Raw genomic sequence first — 22,938 nt, 5'->3', positions numbered from 1 at the left:
ATAAATGAGACCTTGTCAGGCCAGGCCAGGCCATGTGTGTCATAAAATGTAATACCAGGTAGCAGTGGTATAAACTTTATAAAGGACACAGACAAAGATTTTTTTTTAAAGTTTTAAATAAAACATGCTTCAAACATTAGCACTTGTTGGTCTTGAAGGGGCTTTCTTTGAATCTTACCTGTGCGATCCAGGGAACTGGGCAAAGGAAGCTTAGCCTCTTTCCTTCCTTCCCCAGGGGACCAGAAGGGGGAGGGTCCTCAGCCAAAAGAAGGATGAGAGGCTAGAGTCAGTAGATCTGCTGTGCGATTGAGCAAGCCTGGCAAAGCAAGTTGTGATGCAGAAGGAAGCAAGAGAGAGGGAAAAGGAAGCAGACAACAGCCAGTCGCTCGGGGACCTAATAGAGCCCTTGGGGGGCCTGATTTGGCCCCTGGACAGCATGTTTGACACTCCTGGATTAGACAAATTCATATCAGAATGTATGGGATAGGTTGTAAATGGTTGTTTTTAATAATAGCAAAATAAACCTCCACCTTCAGAAGCAGTATATCTTTGAGTATCAGACTGCTGGAAATAAATAAAAAGTGAAGCATCTGACAGATTCCTGCTAGGAGCATTATTACCGTATTTTTTCAACCTAAGGCGCTCCGGAGGATAGGACGCACCTTCCTCCTGAGGGGCGATCCGCTGCCTCTGCCTCCGATACGGCCGCGCTTGCCTGCCTGGCTCCATCGTCTTCAGGCAAGCGCTGGGATCGCTCCACGTGGTCCCACCACAAACCCAGCGCTTCGCAAGCGCCGGCTGCGGAGGGCGCAGCGTGCTTCCTCCTTGCCTGTGTGCCTAGCTTCAGCTGTGATGTTTAAAGCAAGCGCTGGGATCGCTCCCTCCGCCCTCCGATCCCAGCGCTTGCTTTAAACATCACAGCTAAGGCCAGGCACACAGGCAAGGAGGAAGCATGCTGCCCTCTCCACAGCCGGCGCTCGCAAAGCGCTGGGTTTGCGGTGGGGCCACGTGGAGTGATCCCAGCGCTTGCCTGAAGAAGATGGAGCCAGGCAGGCAGGCGCGGGGGAAGCGCTGGATCGGAGGAAGAGGCAGCAGATGGCCCCCCCCCCCGGGAAGGTAGTACCTTCGGACCATAAGACGCACACACTTTTCCCCCCACTTTTTTTTTGGGGGGGGGGGAGTGCGTCTTATGGTCCGAAAAATACGGTATTTATGTGCTTGGAAAATGTCTATTCCACTTTTCCAGTTGGGACCAAACTACAAATAATGCTCAGGATTCTGACATGTCACTTCGAAAAGCAACTGTAGGACCCCAATCTTTATTGGTTGCATGGTTCTAGATCAGGGGTCCCCAACCACTGGTCTGTGGCCTGCTAGCAAGCGGGCCACAGATCAAGGCAGAGGCGCCACATTGCCCCCACCTGGGACCCAGGTGGATGAAAGAGGCAGCATGGCCTTGCTCCAAGGCAGGGAGGTAACCTTGGAGTGAGGGAGAGCAGCCCTGCCACCCCTTTTACCTGCCCAGGTCCTGGACAGGTGAAAGGGGCGGCAGGGCTGCAACTTTAGCCTACCCCTCATTTATAGACCCCCCACTGATCAGCTGATGGGCGAGGGTCTTTAAATGGGAAGGAGAGGCAGATTGGCCTTCTGCTGTCTGGCCACCTAGCGGGGAGGTGGCAGAAACACCCCCGGTCTCCCCCCCTTAAAGACCCCCATAGGGGGCAGTAATGGAGTATGGGTTGGAGGGGCAGCCTGCAGTGGCAAAAGCTCCAGCAATGCCCCTCCACTGGTCTGTGGAAAAAGTGTTCTCCACAAAACTAGTTCCTGGTGCCAAAAAGGTTGGGAGCCACTGTTCTAGACCATGTGAAATCTCTCTTCTTGCTTCATTTCCCCAAGAGATCCCCCCCAAGCTAATAACAGCTGTGTAGTAAAAAAAGGTAAGTACAAAATAGTGCCTCCCCCGCCCCCTGAAAATCTGATCCCAGTTCTTTGAGGAGAGGAAGATCACCAAGTCATATGTAGTTTCTTCCTCAGAAAGAGGCCCTGTAGTCTATATCTCAAGAATTTTAAACTAGATGGTTGATCCAGCAATGCAGTTACCTTCAGTCTTCTCTTTTGGTTTACATTTCAGTTAAGTCAGTGGTGTGCATTTGTCAAAAGTTCATCACAGTATTTGTGAATATGCTATGTTACTAATTTTTTAATCACCAGCACAAATGAACAAAGCATGCAGGAAGATGCACAAGTGAGCAGGAGATTCTTAAAGAAAGGGCTTCTAGTTCAGAGTTATATCCTGGATATAGAATATCTAGAGTCAGTCTCTGTAGTGTGTAGCTAAAAGTGCTGGGAAAGACCCGTGCTCAAGGTCTTTGGTTAGTTATAAATTGTATACCCACAGCATCTTACAGCAAAGCTAATAAATTACAACAGCAAAATAATAAAACCCAGGGCTTTTTTTGTAGCAGGAACTCGTTTGCATATCAGGCCACACACCCCTGATGTAGCCAATACTCCAAAAGTTTACAATAGGCCCTGTAATAAGCGCCCTGTAAGCTCTTGGAGGATTGGCTATATCAGGGTGTGTGGCCTAATATGCAAAGGAGTTCCTGCTACAAGAAAAGCCCTGAGAAAAACAATTACTATCAATCAGCAATAAAAAAGACCCAGCAGCGAACAATCACTGGTGGAAGAAAGTGCTGTCAAGTCACAGTTGACTTATGGTGACACCCCCCCCCCCTCACAATGGGGTGTTCAAGGCATGAGGTGTTCCAAGCTGGTTTGCCATTGCCTGCCTCCATGTCATGACCTTGGGCATCTCCCATCCATTTACCAGCCAGGGCCACCCCTGCTTAGCTTCTGAGCTCTGACAAGATCAGGCTAACATGGGCTCTCCAGGTCAGGGCAAACAGCCATTACCTCCCAAAATACAGTAAAATCCACCACCCTAAATTTAATTTTCTAAAAAGCAACAAAAAATGAAGGAATCAGGCAGCATCAAAACCAGAGTACATCACAGCAGAGAAACAACCCAATCCCTCTCCCCCCCCCCCTTTTTTTGCAGTTAATATTCACTGTTTTCACGAACTCTGTTTTCTTTTAGATGATTGTTGGAATTGTGGCCTTTGTGAGTGGATTATTAACATTGATGCTGCCAGAAACTCTTGGAAAACCACTGACAAATACCTGGGCAGAAGCTATAGAACTTGGTGCCGGCAGCGGCTGCAGCGCAGAAAAACCTCCTCCGGCACAGAGTGGTACAGCATTAGAAAAGATTGAGATGCTGAGCCCAGAGACATGTGGTACTGACCAATAAGAGTTCTGTTTTCATCTTAGTTACTGTGTATTGTATTGAGCTCCTTACTGGCAGTATCCAACAGCATGGATAATACATGTGATGTATTCTATGTACTCTCTTGCCATATCAAGAAAGGAGACATAAAAACAGAGACTTGAAGAAAATGTTTTGGAGCTGCTCTAAAGTATCTGGTTAATATTTGGAGCAAATAATGTTTATTTTAAGAGGTATTTTTGTGAGATACATAAAAAATACTAAAAACTTTTATCTTTCATATCCTTCTGCCTTCTTTGTCACCTAATTAAAAACCTCGTGCTGACAACAAGGTCAGGATTCTGAATTGATGTTTTCATATGTTTGAAGCATTGACACAATTCTTGTAGAGCAGAGGAAAAAAACTATTGTAATTGTGCAGTGATCTCTTAATAAGTGATCGGTACAGAGTTAGGCTTTTGTCTCATTGCTTAGAAGCATGGTTATTTAAGAAGGTGGGCTACAACTTCTGGTGGAAATCCGCATTTGTAGGATGCACATTCTTTGAATATTAAAGGAGATATTCTGTTAGTAAAACAAAATGTTGACTGTACATTAGTCTTAGTTATATATGCTTGGCATGGATAGAATAACTGCCTTAAAAAGATCTCACACCAGACTTCTTTCTTCTCTTTTCATTTAACTTAAAATCTTAAAACAATTTATAGAGATTCTACAAGTCTTGGAGGTAGCCTGAAAATACTAAGAAACAATTTTGCAGACATTCCTTTAGGTTGGCTATAGTGCTTACAGTGTGCTGGAAGATGTAGCTTTTCTCCACATTCCACTTTCCTCAGGAGTCCATTTTGACCACCAAATAGCTGATGCTGGAGGTCATGAAACCTGAGTGGACAAAAAGTCGTGCAGGCTGTGTTAAGGGGGGCCAGTGAGGAAGGTAACTGAACAAAAGCAGTTCCTCCCATTCAAAGCTGCACTGGCAGAAGAGGGAAGAGGGACCATTTCTCCTGATTCTTTGTCCTCACTGAAGCCCTGGACAAGCATGCCTTTTTCTCCCTGCCAGTACTATGACTGCCACCAGCAGCTCTGTACAAGAAGGCAAACATGCAGAAAAGAACTGTGTCTGGCACTTGGTGAGAATCAGCTTATAGTCTTAAGCAAAATCTTGTCTCGATGAGCCAAACTCTTCCAAAAATACACAGAAGCAGAGGAGAATTTTATGAGTTATAATTTTGTTTCATTCAGTTGAAACAGATATGAAATGTGGTATGTGTTAGATTAGGCATGCACCCGAGCAGTTTGCTGAGCAGTGCCTGGGTCTCCAGCTTCATAACTGATGTTGCAGAGCTGTGGGATATTTTCTGCATATCGGCAGTTTATTATCCATTCATAAGACTGGAGAGTTTAAAAACAATGGCCCTTCCCTATTCTCCAGTTCTTTTTGTAATGCTAAATACCCTAACTTGAGGCATCTACATTTCTCCCACCACTGATATGTTTCCGCTGGCAACACCAGCTATGCCTGCTGTGATTGAGAAAGATACAGAAGGGATTCATGGCTATTGCTTTATGCTCTGGTTCTCACAACAGTTCCCTGTAGTCTCAGATCAAAAGAAAGGAGCTGGCAAGGAGCCTCTGCCCTTCACCTCTCCCTTCAGTTGAGGGAATCCTTCAGGGGTTCCTCTTGAACCTCTCCCTTTCTTTTACTTTTATTAGTAGCTCCCCAACTTTAGCTTCTCAGGACATTCTCAGTTTTAGCTTCTCAGGGCATTCCTACTATCTTTGCAACAAAGTTGTTCCCTGTGTCATCTACCCAGTAGTAGAGATGTCAGCTTCCTGCTTCCTCCAAGCTTTCCAGCTGGGGTGGGGATTCGATTCTACATACTTGTAGCACTGTTCCCTGTAAACAAAAAAGTTGGGGGTTAAAAAGAACCCAAAGTAAGTCATAGAAATCTTTTAAGATGTGAGTTTGCTTTGAATATGGCATCAGCTGCAACACAAACACAAAACCAGCATTTTATAAAGTATTACTTTTTGAAAATAGAGGAACAGAACAGCAACAAAAATGGGGAGAAAATGTAAGAAAATACCATGTGTGTGTGTTTTCTTGTTCATCATGTAGATGAACTGAGTTTTAAAAATGACCCATAGCACTATTACAGTATACACTGCAATTTGTTTTTTCAAAACACAAGCATTGGAGGATACAAAATACTTCAGGGCACTTGATCTCATTGAGGAATATGTGGATTGTGGAGTATGGAGTTCTACAATACATTTGTACAACACAGAAAGCACAGTTATATCAGTTTTTTTCCTACTTTTCTTGACCAATTTGATCTTGCAGGTGACAGCTTTAATGGATGTTTTGCTGTGTAGAGAAAAAAGCAGCCTAACTTAATACTAGCTAACAAAGGAACTTTTATTCAGTGATGTAAAAACAACAAAATGGCTTTGCAAGAGGTTCATTTAAACTGCACAAGTGGCTCAAAATAATAATAAAGTTATTTTTAAAACAGCGTGCTACATTACAGTGTTCTTCTGAGATGGCATAGACCTGAACCTACTGTCATTTGAGTTTACTTATTGTCGGGATTGGCATCTGGTAGACAGTGAGCTTCAATCCAGCTCCTGAACAATATGCTGACTTTCTAGAAACCTGAAAGTCTAAAAACAAACATTAATCTGAAACATCTGAAGCAAAGCATAAGCAGTTTAAGCATGACACGTTCTCTCTCTCTCTCTCTCTCTCTCTCGGCTTGACTTCACGAACGAAGATTTAAGAAAGGTGCAGTAGTCCACATCTGCTGCAGGCTCGCTGGTGGCTGACAAGACCAATGTGGGACAGGCAGGTCCGGCCACAGTGGCTGCAGGGAAAAGTCTGATTTAGGGTTGGTGCTGTAGCAGTGCGATTCTTCCTCAATCTCCTTTTGTCCTCAAGACCAGCTATGCGTGCGTTCTCAAAGGAAGAGACAGCCTGGTGGATGGTGTGCCTCCATGCTTTGCGATCTGAGGCTAGGTCAGACCACTGGTGATGGTTGATGCGACAGGTGCCAAGGGATTTCTTCAAGGAGTCCTTGTACCTCTTCTTTGGTACCCCTCTATTTCGATGGCCAGTGGAAAGTTTGCCATACAGAGCAATCTTGGGAAGGCGGTGGTTTTCCATCCTGGAGATATGCCCTGCCCAGCGCAGCTTCAACAGCAGTGCCTCGATGCTTGTAACCTCCGCCCGCTTGAGGACTTCAGTGTTGGTCACAAAGTCACTCCAGTGGATGTTGAGGATGGTGCGAAGGCAACGCTGATGAAAGCGCTCAAGGAGTCGCAGGTGATGACGGTATAAAACCCACGATTCGGAGCCGTAGATGAGGGTTGTCATCACAACTGCTTTGTAAACATTGACACGTTATACAATGCAGAAATTACATAGGATCATACTTACAGCAACAGATAGTATACAAAGTAGTATAGTGTACAGTCCATATCCTGTTACCAAAGCACCTGAACCTTTTAGTTAATGTACAGCCCTATTATGTGGATAGAAAAGCCCTCCTGAGTGATTCAGTTCTGCATGGTTTGTAGAATTCCAGGAGAGACCTCAGGCAGGCCATTCCATTAAGTGGAGGCAGAGGTCATTTTGTAGAAAAATAGGTGATGGAGCTCATCTAGGGATTGTTATGCAGCTGCACCTACTATTCAATAGACAAGGAGGTGGAACTCTCAGGAGGAAGAGGAGGAACTCTCAGAAAGGTGCAGGAGCTGTGCTCCTGTGAGCTCCCACTGAATCTGAGGCCTGAGTGGAGGGCACAACAAGGGATGCACATGCATGGACAGTTGTGTGCCCTGGTTTGTCTCTGCCTGCCTTGCCATGAATACACGAACCTGCCTTATTCTGAATTAGATCATTGGTCCATCAATGTCAGTATTGTGTATTTGTACTAGCACCAATTGCCCCACATCTTAGAGATCCTTCACATTACTGCCTGATCCTTTCAACTGGAGATGCCATAGTGAACAGCGACAAAACGGTTGAAAAAGAGTGGCTGATATGGGTCTTTCTAGATTTAGAGATAAAGGGACTGGATGACTTTGGGCCAGTCACTCTATCCTGGCTTAACAAGGATATCTGGATAAAAATGGGGAAGGAGAACTATATAAGTTCCTTGGGATAAGCTCCCCAATTAAAGGTCTAGGAAGGGAAGCAAGACACACATGTTTGAGCATCACTAAACAGCACTGTTTGAGCATCACTAAACAGTAGCCAGTGCAAGGCTAATATCCTCGTTCTATCGGCAGACTTATCTATTCATCCTAGAATAGTTAATTTTTTATTTATTCAGCATACGTAAGAAACTTTCCAACCATATGGCTGGCTACTCAGACCTCTGAATAAACTGAAGCGCAGCACAGGCATGGGGCTGGTTTTGAATACACAGTAATATTTGGTAACTAGAACTGATGGTGAAGACTTGCCGGGCAGTAGCGATTCTGTTGCACAAAGAACATTTTAAAAAGTAGATTCTATCGATAGGTTTATACGTCCCCTCCCTCCGTCTGTTACTATTTTTAAGCAGAGTTATAAAGACTTTTGACGATTTTCAGTGTTACTTCAACACAGCATATATGTGAGATACGGTTAAAACGCAATGCTTGCAAACGGTAGAAAATTATGGGGAGGGAGGTCCCTGTAACTTCTATCAAAGCCCCAGATGGGGAGAATTTATTCCTCCGAATTTCCTCAGCGTGCGTCTAACCTGCAACCAACTATATACAAAAACTTGTTTTAATTCACACTCAGCCCTCCTAGCTTGGCCCAAACATAGATGAGAAACAAAGAGTGCAACTAATAAATGAAAGAACACAAATAATAAATTCTTTTTATGCTGATTTCTACGCGGTATTTTGGCCATGTCGACCTGAAATCTATGGTTAAACAATTTTCCACACAATTTATAGAGGGAGTCGCAAGCCTGTAGCTTAATGTTTAATTTGGCGTTTTTTATTTTGCTTACCCACGACAGCGCGCCGAATGATTAAACTAGTGGCCGAGACACTACACATGAATCCACTTCCCACGCGGACAAAGTCCGCTATGGCGATATAAAACAAACCACAGCCCAGATCCGTCACCGCTGTCCAATCAGAGACGAGGAGAGGTGCCATGTGATGCTTGTCCTGCCTATGAATCCATGTTTTCTTTATTATTTTGTTTCTCTAGGCTCGGCAGAAAGGAACCAGGATTCTTTGCACTGAAAGGTATCTCTTCACTTTCCCGGGTCTTTAAAGGGTTGTTAGAATTAGCAGAAAACTCACGAGTCGTTCCGCATTTGGCTTCTCAGCTCCTTGAGGATGAAACAAGATGCCACTTGGGTCGGGGCAAATGTGAGAAATTTTACAGTTCCATGTTGATAGTGCAACAATTACAGTACTTTAAAAAATACATTAAAAGGCGTTTCAGGTGTTCTCTAAGACGAGAATATTTTTCTCACCCTTTGTGAAACCACAGTTTTTAAGACAGAAACAGGTTCTGAGATCAGCAGACAATAAGATAGACGTTATAATGGGATGAAATGGGGTTGCATACAGAGCGAGCTTAAGCAGGTCCACTCAGAAGTAAGTCCCGTTCCGTTCAGTGGGGCATGCTCAGGGAAATTGTTTTTAGAACAGAGAAGGGGTGGCCTAATTGTGGCTTGGGAGCCACACGTGACTCTTTCGCACAGATTGTTTGGCTCTCAAAGACCCCCATAGCCCGGTTGGCTGGCTTGGAGAAGGCATTTGTTAAATCACTTCTCCAAGCCAGCTGCGACTTTAGGAATGCATTTAAAGTTGCTTTATTTCCACCCCCCCTCTCTCTTCCTTCCTGTCTTGTGGCTCTCAAAATCTGACATTTATTCTAAGTTTGGCCATCCCCACCCTATAGTGTCTTTTTACTGGCATTTGTTTCCAGTGGTGTCATGTAGCTCTGTATAAGCTTTTAAAAAAACATTTAAAACAAACAGGGAAAGAAAATACAGTAATGTACAGGAGCTGTATATAATATAAATGTTATGACGCATGGTTTTAGTTACACTTTTGGAATTGCTTTCTAGCTGCCCCTGATAATAAGTACATTATGCTTGAAAAGTATGTGAAATGATAGTAATTGGAATGCTTCCATGAATAATGAAGCAGTGTTCTTCAACACCTTTTGAGGTACATCTCATTGTTGGTCTGAAGATAGGGGCTGTGTTCTTTTTGCCCTCCTGTCTCATGGGACACAAGAAAAGTCCAGAAATGGTACTAAGAGTATTAGCATTGGTTGGGTGTGTGTGTGTGTGATGGTGCTGCCAGTGTGTGAACCCCAGTGCTGACAGGTGATGTCCATGCATATGTGGAACAGCCCTTACACTGGGTTTACTGTTGTTTACGTATTCCTGGACCTGAACAATCACACACTAATATAAGAAGTGTGCATGCACATGAAAGCTTATACTCTGAATAAAAATTTGTTGATCTTAAAGGTGCCACTGGACACAAACCTTGTTCTGCTGCTTCAAACCAACATGGCTACTCACCTGAAACTATACCGTTTTGTAGAGAATTAACCTTGCATGGGAAACTTGCTCAGCCTCCTCTCTAGTATGTTTTCTTATCAATGTGAGCATTTTATTATGATAAAATAAGAACAAAGGATTAGTAATAAGCTGAAAGCAAGGGTGATAGGGACTTATAACTTCTTGTTATGGGTCAACTTACCATATTGATAATGGCTATTGTCAATGTCCTGAGGAGGAATATTAATTTCAGGATATAGTCAAGTTTCAAGTTCTGCACAGTCCTCATCAGTGACCACTTCTCAGAGGTTAGCAGAGTAAATGTACTGTATGATAACCAGGTACAGAGTTCTTTTTCTGAAACTGAGGCTCAAGGCCTCAGTTCCTCCAGATATAGACAAGGGTCCATCCATTATACAGTCAAATTGCTAAGCACCAAAACCCACCAATTGCAACTCCTTCCCATCCCCCTTACAGCATTCCTAATAGCATCACTGTGGCAGAAATGGAAGTGCATTCTCTGGGAGTAAGATAGCACCAGTCAGCCTTGGTGCCATAGTGTTCCGAGGGCAGAAGTGGTGACTTTATAAGTTACAGACATAACAGTCTAAGAATACAAAGTTGCAGAGATACTAAGCTAAACTGAACCCAGAAAGGTTACATTAAGTCACATAACAGTCCTGAAAACAATATCATGGCAAGAGGCACTCTTCAAATCAAATAACTAGTGACTTGAGGCAGGAGGGAGCAGGTCAAAACCAGCAATGCTTTAGCTCCTCTTTCTCGCCTGCTGACGGGTAGTGTCGCACCACTATGATGTTACTATGTGTGTCTCTAATTTTGCGTGCAAGAGGTAGTCTCGGACAGAGACATTTGGTATTGTGGTGATATTGGTCACATGTTTTGCAGCATTCTGTTACCTGGGAAAGAGAGGAGGAAAAGGAGATGGGGGGCTACTGTTTTCAGTAGTAGCCATCACCCTTCATCTGCAAGGTTACTCAAGATGCAAGAGTGGGATTCCTTGGGATTTCCTTGCTAGGGGGCAAAAGTGTTAATCCAAAATAACAACTCCAAATTGATATGCTGAATTCAAATGATTACAATGCACAGGAGTTATATGAACAATCTATTTATGAAGGTGAACACAATGTTGGAAAAATCTGCTTAATTCTTAGTGCTTGTATATTTATTCTTGAGACTTAGAGATTCTGTTTCAAACCAAAGCAAAAACTCTGGTGTACAGCCACTTCGGCATCACTGTATAAAATGGATTATTCTTCTCTTGTTGTTTGCTTGGAAGAGGGCAATTTTTAGAAAGATCTGAAAAAAAGAAACATTATCCCATTCCATTTTGAGGAAAGTGCTGGAACTGTTGCATCCAATGTGTGCTGGGGATGCTTAGGAGATCTGAGGCAGGGCTAAAGATGTCATGTTTTTCCTCCCTTCCCTTCCCCGCCCTTCCTCAACAAGTTAGGTAACTAAAGGGCAGGAAGATCTTCCAAAAATAAAATGGTATACAGTTTCAACAAGGTTATGGTAAACAGGGATTAAATCTGAGTTTGCTGTTATAATAAATTATGTAATGCATGAATGAAGAAGATCCCTTTCTGAGAAGGGACAAAGAGCAGCATGTAATTTAGGTAAATGCTGATGACTAAAATTGGGAAATTATCAGCCCAAGTCTATATGCCAGTTACAAAGGTCAAAAATGTGCAATTTTGTAAGCAAGCAAAAACTAGTCTTTTTTGAAAATAAATCTTGAAAGGTGCTGACAACATTAAAATCAAAACTGTTTTTGAAGTGGATACAAAGTGCCAGGTCACATGTGAATGGCTTTGCTTGCTTACAAAACAAGAACTGGTTGATAACTAAACCCCAACTAATGTGCATTTGATCCCTATCTTTATTGAAGGCAGTGATAAAAAGTATTCTAAAGGCTGGATCTGGACCCAGAAGTGTATTCTTATATCCAGATTCTAAGTATTTATGTGCATACATACATTTCAGATAATTATAGGCCACATTGCCTAACAAACTAACTCCCAAAACCATGGCACAGAAAATAAAATACATAGAAAGTAAGTTATAACATGGTTTATGCAAAAAAACCCACAACCCTGCAACAACCTAACTGGATCTACACAGAGGTGTGAAAATGTACCCCTGTTATGGCAGCAGCAGCAAATGGGGAAGGAATGGGTGCGAGTGGGTCTGTGCACCTGTTCTCAGGCTGCTTGCTGCTGCTACTGCCAACCCCACCTCTGCTCCCCCCCCCCCCCCGCTTTTCTCCATCATGGCTGCACAAAAGCTCCCCAGTGGCCCAGAACCCCCCTTTCCCTTCCTTTTCCTCATCGAGCCATTCCATAAAACTACAGTGCAACTTGGCAAAGAAAGGCTTAAAAATGTAGTTGTTTGCAGAAAGATAAAGATGGGGAGTTGGGAAGCCCTCTGACATGGAAGCAATTTCCATGCAGTGGGGGGCCACAGTGGCTTGAGTCGCTCTGGGATGTAGCATTCTGTGCTAGCTGGAGCTTCTGAACAGCCTTTAAAGCAGCCCCACATAAAGCTCTTTTTAGTAGTCCAAATGGAAACTTAACTAAAGTACGGATGCCTGACAGATTGCCATCAGAGAGGATGCTCTCCAGATACATAAGTTCATAGCCACTGCCATTCCAGAGGCAAGGCAGGTAAAGGAGCAATCCCATAAAGTGAACCTGCTTCCTCAGGATCTGGGCAACTCCACTGAGAAAGGCAAATCCAGTGCCCCCTTATTTCTAGATCAGTCTGCCATCAACATATCTGTCTTCTGTGTATCCAGTTTGCTAGCCTTCAGCCATCTTGTAAGCACACAAGGGTGTCCCTGCTGCTCTTAGATGGTGTCATTCGCTCAGCTCAACCTACCTCGTAGTGCTCCTATAATGATAAAATATGGTACCCCGTCAAGCTACCCCCGATGCTTCTGGCCCATGGGCCTTATGCTTTTTTCACCCCCACTCCAGATCTTAAACTGTGTGTGGTTGTTGCTTTTTAAAATAGATAGCAAGAATCAGCAGAGATTTTTCAAAAATAATGCCAGTTTAGGACTCTTAATATGTTCTTTAGATTTTTTTTTATCCTCTTTCCCATTCTCATAGCAGAATATGACCAAGGTCAAAATTGCAGTTGTTGGTGCTGGGCTGATTGGCCTCTCTACCGCCGTCTGCATTTCAGAATCTATTCCAGGCTGCAGTGTGACTGTAATTGCTGACAGATTCACTCCCAACACGACCAGTGATGTAGCAGCTGGGATACTTATTCCACATGTTTTTCCAGGCAAGTAAAAGTTCAGTTTTAAAGTGCAGAATGCAAAAGTGATGAGCAATGATTTTCAATATTTTTCTGTTCACCTTCCCTCCAAAAGAAATAAAAATGTGACCTACAGGGCGCAGCTTTCACAACACATGAATTCAGCATGTGGTGAGCAACAAGGCTGTGTTGTAGTTGATGCTTATTTTCTATAACGAAATATTTTGTTATTTTCTATAACAAAATATTTTGTTTACCAGCTTCTGCCCTGACCTGGATGGCCCAGGCTAACCTAATCTCATCAGATCTTGAAAAGCTACACAGGATTGACCTTGGTTAGTATATGGATGGGAGGCTACCGAAGAAGTCCAAGGTTGCTATGCAGAGGCAGACCACATCCCTTGTCTTGAAAACCCTATGATGTTGCCTTAAGTTGTCCGTGTTTCGATAGCACCATATCCCCCATGGCAAACATAATTGCTGCAGGAACATGGATTTGTGCAGTTGTATTTGCCACACAGAGCATGAACTGCCTGACGTTTCTGATCTGGAAGCCCTTTCCCCTATTCCAAGATATAAAGGTAAAGGTATGTGCAAGCACCCTGTGCAAGCACCAGTCGTTTTCGACTCTGGGGTGACGTTGCTTTCACAATGTTTTCACGGCAGACTTTTTACAAGGTGGTTTGCCATTGCCTTCCCCAGTCATCTACACTTCCCCCCCCACAGCAAACTGGGTACTCATCTTACCCACCTCGGAAGGATGGAAGGCTGAGTCAACCTAGAGCCGGCCATCTGAAAACCCAGCTTCCACCGCGGATCGAACTCAGGTCGTGAGCAGAGGGCTCTGACTGCAGTACTGCAGCTTTACCACTCTGCGCCATGGGGCTCTTATTCCAAGATATACGATTTCATTATTCTGCAGTGAAGAGAATCTGTTATGTATGAGAAACTATTCTGTTTGTGGCCAGAGACACTGGCCTGTATACAACGACATTCTGAAGATTTAGGTACTTGTTTTTTTAGGGTTGTGTGTGGCAATTTCTGTGAATTCCTTCTTCCACTGTAACTCCCCAACCAAGCTATTCCTAAGGATCCACTGATCCCCTCATGAACAGAATTTCAGAGAGCTCAGTGGATAGCAATGGGAGCAGAGAATTAGTGAAAATTGCCATTGCCTCTTAAGATGTCCTTTCAGGGGTAATCCTTGGTATATTTAGTTTGTGTGTGGTGTGTGTGTGAGTAATTTGAGGGGAAAACAACACATGGAAACATGTAGCAATTGCCCATATTGCTTTTGCAATTCCTATTACACCCCAAAATGTTGGGAAACTGTCTTTGGCAGTGAGTCTCTAACATGTATGTGTATAACAAAAATGAACTAATGAGTAATGTTTATATGTGTACAGACATTTTCCTTTGTACTTATGAAGATGAAATGTGTGTCCTCAATTTAAGCCCTCTTTCATATGAACATATGAGACTGCCTTATACTGTGTCAGAACAATGGTTCCATCTAGTTCAGTATTATCCACGCTAAATGGCAGCATCTCTCCTGGGTCTCAGAAAGAAAAAGGCCTTTGCCAATATCTGGGATTTTTTTGCCTGGGGCTGCCACATCTTTTTCCGTTTCCATTCCATGGGACTGATTCAGAGGGTTATGATTGGAGTGTACCCTAAATGCAATATCAGCCTCCCTTTGCTGTTTTTAGTCTGTGTTAACATTTCATCTTTCATCAAATATTTGCTTGTTAGGTAACACTAGAGTCAACATGTCATGAGTATAAAATAGGGGAAACATTTCTGGAGCAGTTCTCCTACAGGAGATGATCATAGTGCTTCTATAAGAGAAATGTAATCTACTTCTTTCAAAAATTAAGGTGATTGTCTTGCATTTATAAAAGCATTGGGCTCAAATCTGGTAGATTTTACATTTTTCAGCCAGTCTGAACTGTCAGCATGCTGTTTATGTAAGATTAATAGGATGAAGCTGAACCCTGTACACTCACACATATGCCTCCAGCAATGTTCCCTTTAAGCTGCAGAGCCTTGTGAGCAAAAATTCTACTTTGTGAGCTACTGGTATTGAAGTTGTGAGCTACTGCATAAATTATTGTGCTCTGGGGCCATTTTTCCTAAGCTAAGGCAAAAATGCGTGAGCTGGAGGCTGAAAATCTGTGAGCTAGCTCATTCTAACTCAGTTTATAGGGAGCACTGGCCTCCAGCTGTGCATTTCTGCTCCATACAAGGGTCTCTTCTTTATTTTGAATTGCCTCCGTGCCCTCTAGTCCCAAACACAAATCTGTGCGCTATTTACTTGACTATACTGTACTTGAGTGAGAATTCAGACCTGGTCTTCCAGATCCTAGCCTGACAGTTTAACCAGTACACCATGTTGGCTCTCTTTTGAAGGCAGCCACTACTTTTTAGGAAGAATGACTATCACACTGAACTACAGGTGGACTAAAATATCACTTTTGCAAGCTTTTACATGTTCCTCTGAATACTGAAGTACAAAATCATTGATTTCAGCACAGCCAGGATTTTGCCCACTATATCTTACAATTATACAACTGTGCTCGTATAAAATAATAATATCTATTGTTTTGGGATGTCTTTGTTTTCCTATAGGTGCCAGTGTAGATTAACTTTTTATTTCAAATTTCTTTTTTGTGTACAGGCACACCAGTTCATCAACAGAAGCAGTGGTTTAAGGAGACCTTTGACCACCTTTCAGGAATCTGTAATTCCTCACAGGCTTCAGAGGCTGGGGTTCATTGGGTATCTGGGTAAGGAGCTCAGTTGAGGTTCTATTATATCCATCACAACCAGAGTGATAGGCTGGTGTAGACATTTTGTGCAGACAGATGATGCTGAACCTAAGCGGGGTCTGGGTCTGGTCAGTGGGAAACTACTGGAAACCCTGTGAATGCGGCCTTCCCAGATGAAAGGCATGCTATAAATGTAATAAGGACATGCTTTGGAATAATACCTTGTGGCTATATTAAGAAAAAGAGAGAAACAAAGCCAGTAGGGGCTGGTCATACAAAAGCAACACCCTGATGACTCCTGATGACAGAAGACTTAATTGCTATTAAGTTGGTGTTGGGTTCACACATCAGCCTGGCTCCTCCCCTGGCCCCCCTTCTCATGTGGAGTGGAATGAAGGAATCCCAATGAGAGGCTTACTCCAGCTATGCTTAACATATAAGTATGGATGCACAACTGTACCCCTCTCCGATTAACTGACACTGTAAGCCTAGATTAAACTCTATTATGGACTCCTGTGTGGGCTAGTGTGGGGGAAAACTAACTCCTGTGAATCCATAAGTCTACATTCATCCATTATGGTTGCTGGAGTTAGTTTCAAATTGGGATTCTTTCATTGTACTCCATACAGGTAGGGAGGGGGCAGGAGGGAAGAGTGAGATGCCTGTGTAAGCTGGCAACAAACCTATTTTGTGCGCACTGTACACATAACTGTAACTAAATTTGCCATCTGAATGCAGCCTTATAGTATGACTTGCATTCCTTACAGAAGTACATCTCCCCCCCCCCCTTTTGTTTGTTTGTGCTTATGTTTCAGCAACATGCTAGTTATTGGAACAAATCTAATTAGGTTGGCTCCAGGTTTTGTTTTGTTTTGAGTATACTTTTGAATGCAAAGCCTTTGAGTATACTTTTTAATTCTGCCTAAGACTAAATCAAAAGGCCAAGTTTGCATTTGCATGCACCAGTTCAGTGAATCCTGTCCTGTGGACACTTTTGCATTTGCATGTGTTTAACTAGTCCTGCTTCTGAAGCTGGCCATAAATCAACTGTAGATATGCAAAGAAATAGAATAAATTGATATGTATTAAGCAGAAGCTGTTTCCCAAAACTCCAGAAGGCTCCATTACATGTATGGAATTACCAGCTGCCCTTTTCTTTTCATTGCCAGGAAACTCTCTATGTATTCAATAGGGTGTGACTATCAAACTCTCTGTTTAATCATTCCCAGGAATTGGCTCTACTTCTGTGCTTTGCTGCAGCTTTTATTGTTTTGCTGTTTTAAAAAGTATGTTTAAAATGGAGTATGTGAATGATGTTCATATATTATCTTTTTAAGATTTTCCAATAAAATATTTTTGTATCCACCTAAAAATATGCATGCCGGGGAACCAAGATTGGGGCAGTTTTTGCTGTGGAACCTATAATGTGGTTAGAAAATACTAATTAAATCAGTTCCTAAATAATATTTCCAAATGAAACAAAGTTGGAGTCCAGTAGTACCTTTGACCAACAAAGTTTTATTCAGAATGTAAGCTTTTGTGTGCATGCGCACTTCATCAGACAATGAAATGGGGTACAATGAGAGGAAAAACGTAACACAGTAGAATGCTTGCTGTACTTTATATATCATTGTTCTCTTCCATGTCTGTGAGCTGGCAGATCTTTAAAACTGTTCCTGAGGAGAATACACCATTCTGGTCAGATGTTGTTCTGGGGTTTCGCTCAATGTCTGAAAAGGAGATGAAGAAATTTCCACAGCACAAATTTGGTCAGGCCTTCACTACAATCAAATGTGACTGTCCACCCTACCTGCTGTGGTTGGAGAAAAAGTATGTATTCTGTGATGAACACTTCACTACATTCTGATGATTAAACAGGAAGATTTGATACTGCTTTTTAAACGGGCTTTTAAGAAGATTCCCATCCTGTGCATGGAAATCAGTCTTGGTTCTGAAAGCCACCAAGAGTCATGATGTGAAGGCAAATGGAAAAATGAGTGTACTAACCAGGGCTTACCCTGCTTAGCTTCCATGATCTGATAAAATAGGTCAGCACAGGATTATGAGTTTGGGAGACAAGTGTCACTGAAATGTTGCAATTTGAATGATGTGATGCAAAGTTTAAATGAAAGATAGGTAATGAAATTTAGCTGCTAAAACCATGGGCTAACATTTATTGCTCTAGAGTAATCCTAGACTAAGTGCTCTTTATTTCTCCCATGCTCTTTGATATAAGAACTGTCTGAAGGGAACATAGGCCCTGTCATGTTTCATTTCTTAAACAATACTGAAAATGGTGCTAAACTCAAATAAACTGAGGAATCCATTTAGTACCTGTCAGACTGCCTCTGCAGAGGTCTCTGATGTGCCTCATTTCTATTTCACACTCTTGTAATTTCCCAGTGGAACTTCCTGATCCTCAAAGTGATACAGTGGTAGAATCTCTGCTGGAAGAAGTGGTGGTTGTGCTTATAGAGGGGTTTGAAGGATGGCGTTCAAGCTGTGGAAATCAGCAATTCAGATATTTCCCACCACAGGGATCTTAAAGAGTGTCCATTAAATGTGTACTTTACAGTGCACCTCTCAAGATTACTTATGGTACTCAGTCAAAAACAAACAAATGACTCGGTAATAAACACTGGACCATAATCAGCTGCCTCTGTAACAAATAAGGGTTTCAGAGGGCGTGCTGCTCTGTGCATGTCACAACTTGAAGCATTACTGTTGGTTCGTAATTGAGCCCGGAACATAACATGGCAGAGAGGACTGCATCAGCAGTACTAGCAGTATTGTCAAATACACTGTAGTGGCGTCATATAAAGCATGGCACAAAATTGACATTGGTTAAGGGTATTGAATTGGAACTGAGACTGTGTCTCCTGTGCTATTTTTTGTTCTAACGGATCACCTGTTTTAGCTCAAGGCTGTGAACGTAATATTTGATGGCAATTTGTTGCAGCTGGAAGTGTATCCACATGAACTGCTAATGTGTCGTGACTGCTACACTAACTACAGTATCACTTTTTTAAAAATCGTGAGAATTCTCTGGTAGAGTACAGGAAGGAAAGGTCCCCTGTGCAAGCACCAGTCGTTTCTGACTCTGGGGTGACGTTGCTTTCACAACATTTTCACAACAGACTTTTTACGGGGTGGTTTGCCATTGCCTTCCCCAGTCATCTACACTTTCCCCCCAGCAAGCTGGGTACTCATTTTACCGACCTCAGAAGGATGGAAGGCTGAGTCAACCTGGAGCCAGCTACCTGAAAACCCAGTTATAGCCGGGGATCGAACTTAGGTCATGAGCAGAGCTTAGGACTGCAGTACTGCAGCTTTAACACTCTGCGCCACGGGGCTCTTTGGTAGAGTACAAGCACATTATAAATTGAGGGCCAACTAAATGGTAATTTGCTGAAAGTCAGAACCCCTGTAATTTATTTTAGCCTGCTCACAGGATGTCCTCCTAAGAGAAGCTTGCCTCATCCTGGCCTCTTCCTTATTTACTGAAGATGGTCCTTTTTGAGAGGACCTTTAGTTTCTGGAGTAAGAGAAAACTGTCTCTCCAAGTGCCTGCCTCTACCTCGGTCCTGGTTCATATAGATAGAATAGGACCGTGGTTGTTCCCTCTGTCTTTGTCCAGAGACAGCTTAACAGAAGCCTCAAACTCCTTCTAGCTTTACCCAGAAAGGCATGAGACTGGGAGATTTTTCTTTTGCAGCTTGGATTAACTCTGCCTCATCCCAGGATAGTTTTCATCCATTGGAAAATAAGTAGAATGGTTTTATGTCTGCTTGCAAAGAATTGGGATGATATCCCACCCCCATGTTGAGGGCTGGTATTTGGGTACTCTATGTACATAAATGTCAATCGGTTTGGCAATAACATTGGTTAAAGGTTCTGGTTGGTCATTGTGTCTGTCAGCCACATGTCTGTAGAGGCAGAGACATTTGCTTCCCTTCCCTATCCCTGCCAGCCAGCCACCAGAAAATAAAACCATCAAGAAAGCATGGAGAAGGGGAAACTGAAAACAGATCAGCCTTGGGCATTATGGCATAGTCTGGAAAACTGCTACAACTGCTTGACAGTTTGCGTCTGAAAATTAAAATCAACTTCATTCAGATCAGTTATCTTCTGAGGATGATGAGCAGGACATGGTTAGCTCACTTTTTGAATAATTATTTGACTGCATATCTCTTCTCAAAAACAGCTGTCAAGGCAGTTTACAGCCTGTTATAAAATACAGTAAACACATTATCATAACCATCAACGAAAGTTTTGAAAATGAAAACTTTTACACTGGGTGCCAGACAGACAGTGTGAAATGAATTCCAAAAATGGGATATCACAAAATAAAGAGTCTTTTATCTGGCTTCTGTCATCTCCAAATTTGGGGTGGGAGGGAAGCACACAGAGCTTGAATAATTTTATCAACCCAAGGAGCTCAGTATGATGAACTTCATTTTCTGACAACAGCCCTGTGAAGTAGATTGTTGAGAGACAATCAGGCTTGAGGGTCACTCAGTAAGCTTCAAGCTGACAAGAGAGTCTGACCAGGTCCTAGTGTGTAATTTTAAATCTATATCATAAGAGACTAGGTCAGGGGTGGCCAAACTGCAGCTTTTTCGCAAGTATTGTGTGGGTCTTGAAGCCCCCACTGCCCCATTAGTCAGCTTGGAGAAGGCGTTTGTCTCTTTAAACCACTTTTCCAAGCCAGCCAGCCAGCAGCTTGGAGAATGAATTTAAAGTTACAGCTGCTTGCTTTCCACCTCCCTTCCCTCCCCCTCATCTATTTATTTTCCTTCCTTCCTTCCCTCCCTCCCTCCCTCCCTCCCCTCAAACGACATTCATGTCTTGTGGCTTTCAAACATCTGACATTTATTCTATGTGGCTTTTATGTTAAGCAGCTTTGGCCACCCCTAAACTAAGTGACCTTTCAGCTATTCCAGTCCCAGAACTTTTAGGGTGTGCCTGGAAAAATTATGTGTGTGTGTCTGAATTTCAATTGCAAGAAGGGCATTGTCTTTTTGAAAAAAATATATATATGCTTTTTGATTTTCATTTTACTTACTGAATTATGGAAATAAGATACCCTGCAGTGTGGATGGATGCTTTATCTGATGACCAAACTGGAATCTGAAATACGTATCTGACTCCATGGGGCTGTGGCTCAGCTGCAGAGCATCTGCTTGGCATGCAGAAGGTCCCAGGCTCAATCCCTGGCATCTCCAGTAAGAATCAGGTAGTAGGTGATATGAAAGTCCTCTGACTGAGACCCTGGATAGCAACTGCCAACCTGAGCAGACAATACTGATGGGCCATTCAGTATAAGGCAGCTTCATGTGCACCTGTGAATTCAAGGAGGTTTTGTTGTGGACATCTTGATCACTGTTGTGCACATCCTGATGGCATGTTTCCAAGTTCACCAACTATTTAAAAACACTTCAGACTGTAATTGAAAAGAGAATTCACATTAACATTACTGTGGTTTAACCTTTGGTATTGTCTTTGCAGGCTGAAAGAAAATGGAGGCCATGTGCATGCTAGGAAAATTGAAGACATGTGGGAACTACACAGTGACTATGACATCATAGTGAATTGCTCTGGCCTTGGCTCTCGGAAGCTCATGAATGACCGGAAGATGTACCCCATCAGAGGCCAGGTTCTCAAAGTTCATGCCCCTTGGATCAGACACTTCATTCGTGATGGTGATGGATTAACATATATCTATCCAGGGGTACATGGTGTAACTTTAGGTGGGACAAGGCAAAAAGATGACTGGAACCTGTCCCCTGATCCCAATACCAGCAAAGGCATCCTTAGTCGATGCTGTGCTCTTGAACCTTCACTTCATGCAGTTCGGGATGTAAAAGTGAGAGTAGGCCTGAGGCCAACAAGGTCAGCGGTCAGACTGCAGAAAGAGGTGTTGGTTCGAGGCAGTGAGAAGCTACCGGTCATCCACAATTATGGCCACAGCAGTGGTGGCTTTTCACTGCATCAGGGTACAGCCAGAGAGGCAACTCGGTTGACTAAAGAGTGTGTTGCAGCACTGGAAATGTCCAGGTGTAGGGCAAAACTATAAACTCCAAGGGGAATCACCTTTTCTTTCTTGTGGTGATTAGGAACCTAATTGGATTAGAATGTTCTGAAATAATAAAGTCAGGAAAAGGGTTTCAGGGCTTACAAGTTCATGTATATCATTTGATTATTCAAGACTTGCTGACCACCAGATGATGGTGAAAACTGATGCTGTTGAGTAGGGCTGTGTTTGTGGAGGCTCTGAGGCAAAGTGGAAAGCTTCATTTGTATTGTTTAGTCTGTAATAGCTCCTTCATAGATGTCAGCTGCTACAGCCTGTTGTCATCATGAAGTGATAAACCTGAATGAGTGAAAAGCCTCTTCATCCCCCCAGTACCACACATTCTTTTTTTTTTTACATTTTATTTTTATAATCACGTACATGAAAAAAATATAAAATTAACTTTTAAAAGAAATATCAACAGCAACAAAAATAATACATCATGTATCACACTTTTCCTAGCATAAAGTAGTATAACAGTTAATATTTGGGAATATCCAGAGCCAAACTTGAGGGGTTTTTGCTTTTTGCAGGCCTCCTGGGCAACTGGAGGGAGAGAGGGAGGCAGCTCTCACAGGCAAATGGGATCCCATATTAGGGGGAGCTTGCCAGGGTGGTTCTGTTGGGATTTTCTTGTTTGACAGTGGTGGACAAGGTGATCCAGTAGACATCGTTTACCTAGTCTTCCAGAAAGCTTTTGATAAAGTTCATCACTGAAGGCTCCTAAGTAAACCCAGCAGTCAGGGGACAAGAGGACTAGTTGTGGATTAAAAGCTGGTTAGTTAACAGGAAACAGAATAAGTATAAATGGGCAGTGTTCACAATAGAAGGTGGTAAGTAAATGAGGCACCAAAGGGCTCAGTACTAGGTCTGGTGATTTGGAGTTGGGAGTAAGCAGTAAAGTGGATGCCACTGGATGACATTGTGGATGACACTTAATTTTTTCAGGGTGGTGAGAACCACAGAAGACTGTGTGGAACTCCAGAGGGGTCTGTC

General features: G+C 42.9%; 2 protein-coding genes across 2 annotated transcripts in view; both read left to right on the top strand.

Moving 5' to 3' along the window:
• SLC22A16 (solute carrier family 22 member 16) overlaps positions 1–3,617 on the top strand; it is a 31,024-nt gene extending 27,407 nt beyond the window's left edge. Inside the window, exon 8 of the mRNA XM_060238246.1 lies at positions 3,101–3,617. Coding sequence (XP_060094229.1) covers positions 3,101–3,313 — 213 coding nt within the window. The 3' untranslated portion in view covers positions 3,314–3,617. The remainder of the gene's footprint in view (positions 1–3,100) is intronic.
• Positions 3,618–12,951: 9,334 nt separating this feature from the next.
• Positions 12,952–22,049, top strand: DDO (D-aspartate oxidase). Its single transcript, XM_060238145.1, has 4 exons — positions 12,952–13,128; positions 15,779–15,887; positions 17,523–17,699; positions 21,378–22,049. Exons 1-4 carry the CDS (start codon positions 12,957–12,959, stop codon positions 21,943–21,945), a joined length of 1,026 nt encoding a protein of 341 aa, XP_060094128.1. The 5' UTR covers positions 12,952–12,956; the 3' UTR covers positions 21,946–22,049.
• The last annotated feature ends 889 nt before the right edge of the window (positions 22,050–22,938 follow it).

The sequence above is a fragment of the Heteronotia binoei genome, chromosome 1, assembly GCF_032191835.1.
Source record: "Heteronotia binoei isolate CCM8104 ecotype False Entrance Well chromosome 1, APGP_CSIRO_Hbin_v1, whole genome shotgun sequence".
NCBI classification, from domain to species: Eukaryota; Metazoa; Chordata; class Lepidosauria; order Squamata; family Gekkonidae; genus Heteronotia; species Heteronotia binoei.
Note: the sequence above shows the minus strand (reverse complement) of the source record. Positions and strands in the feature narration are given on the sequence as shown.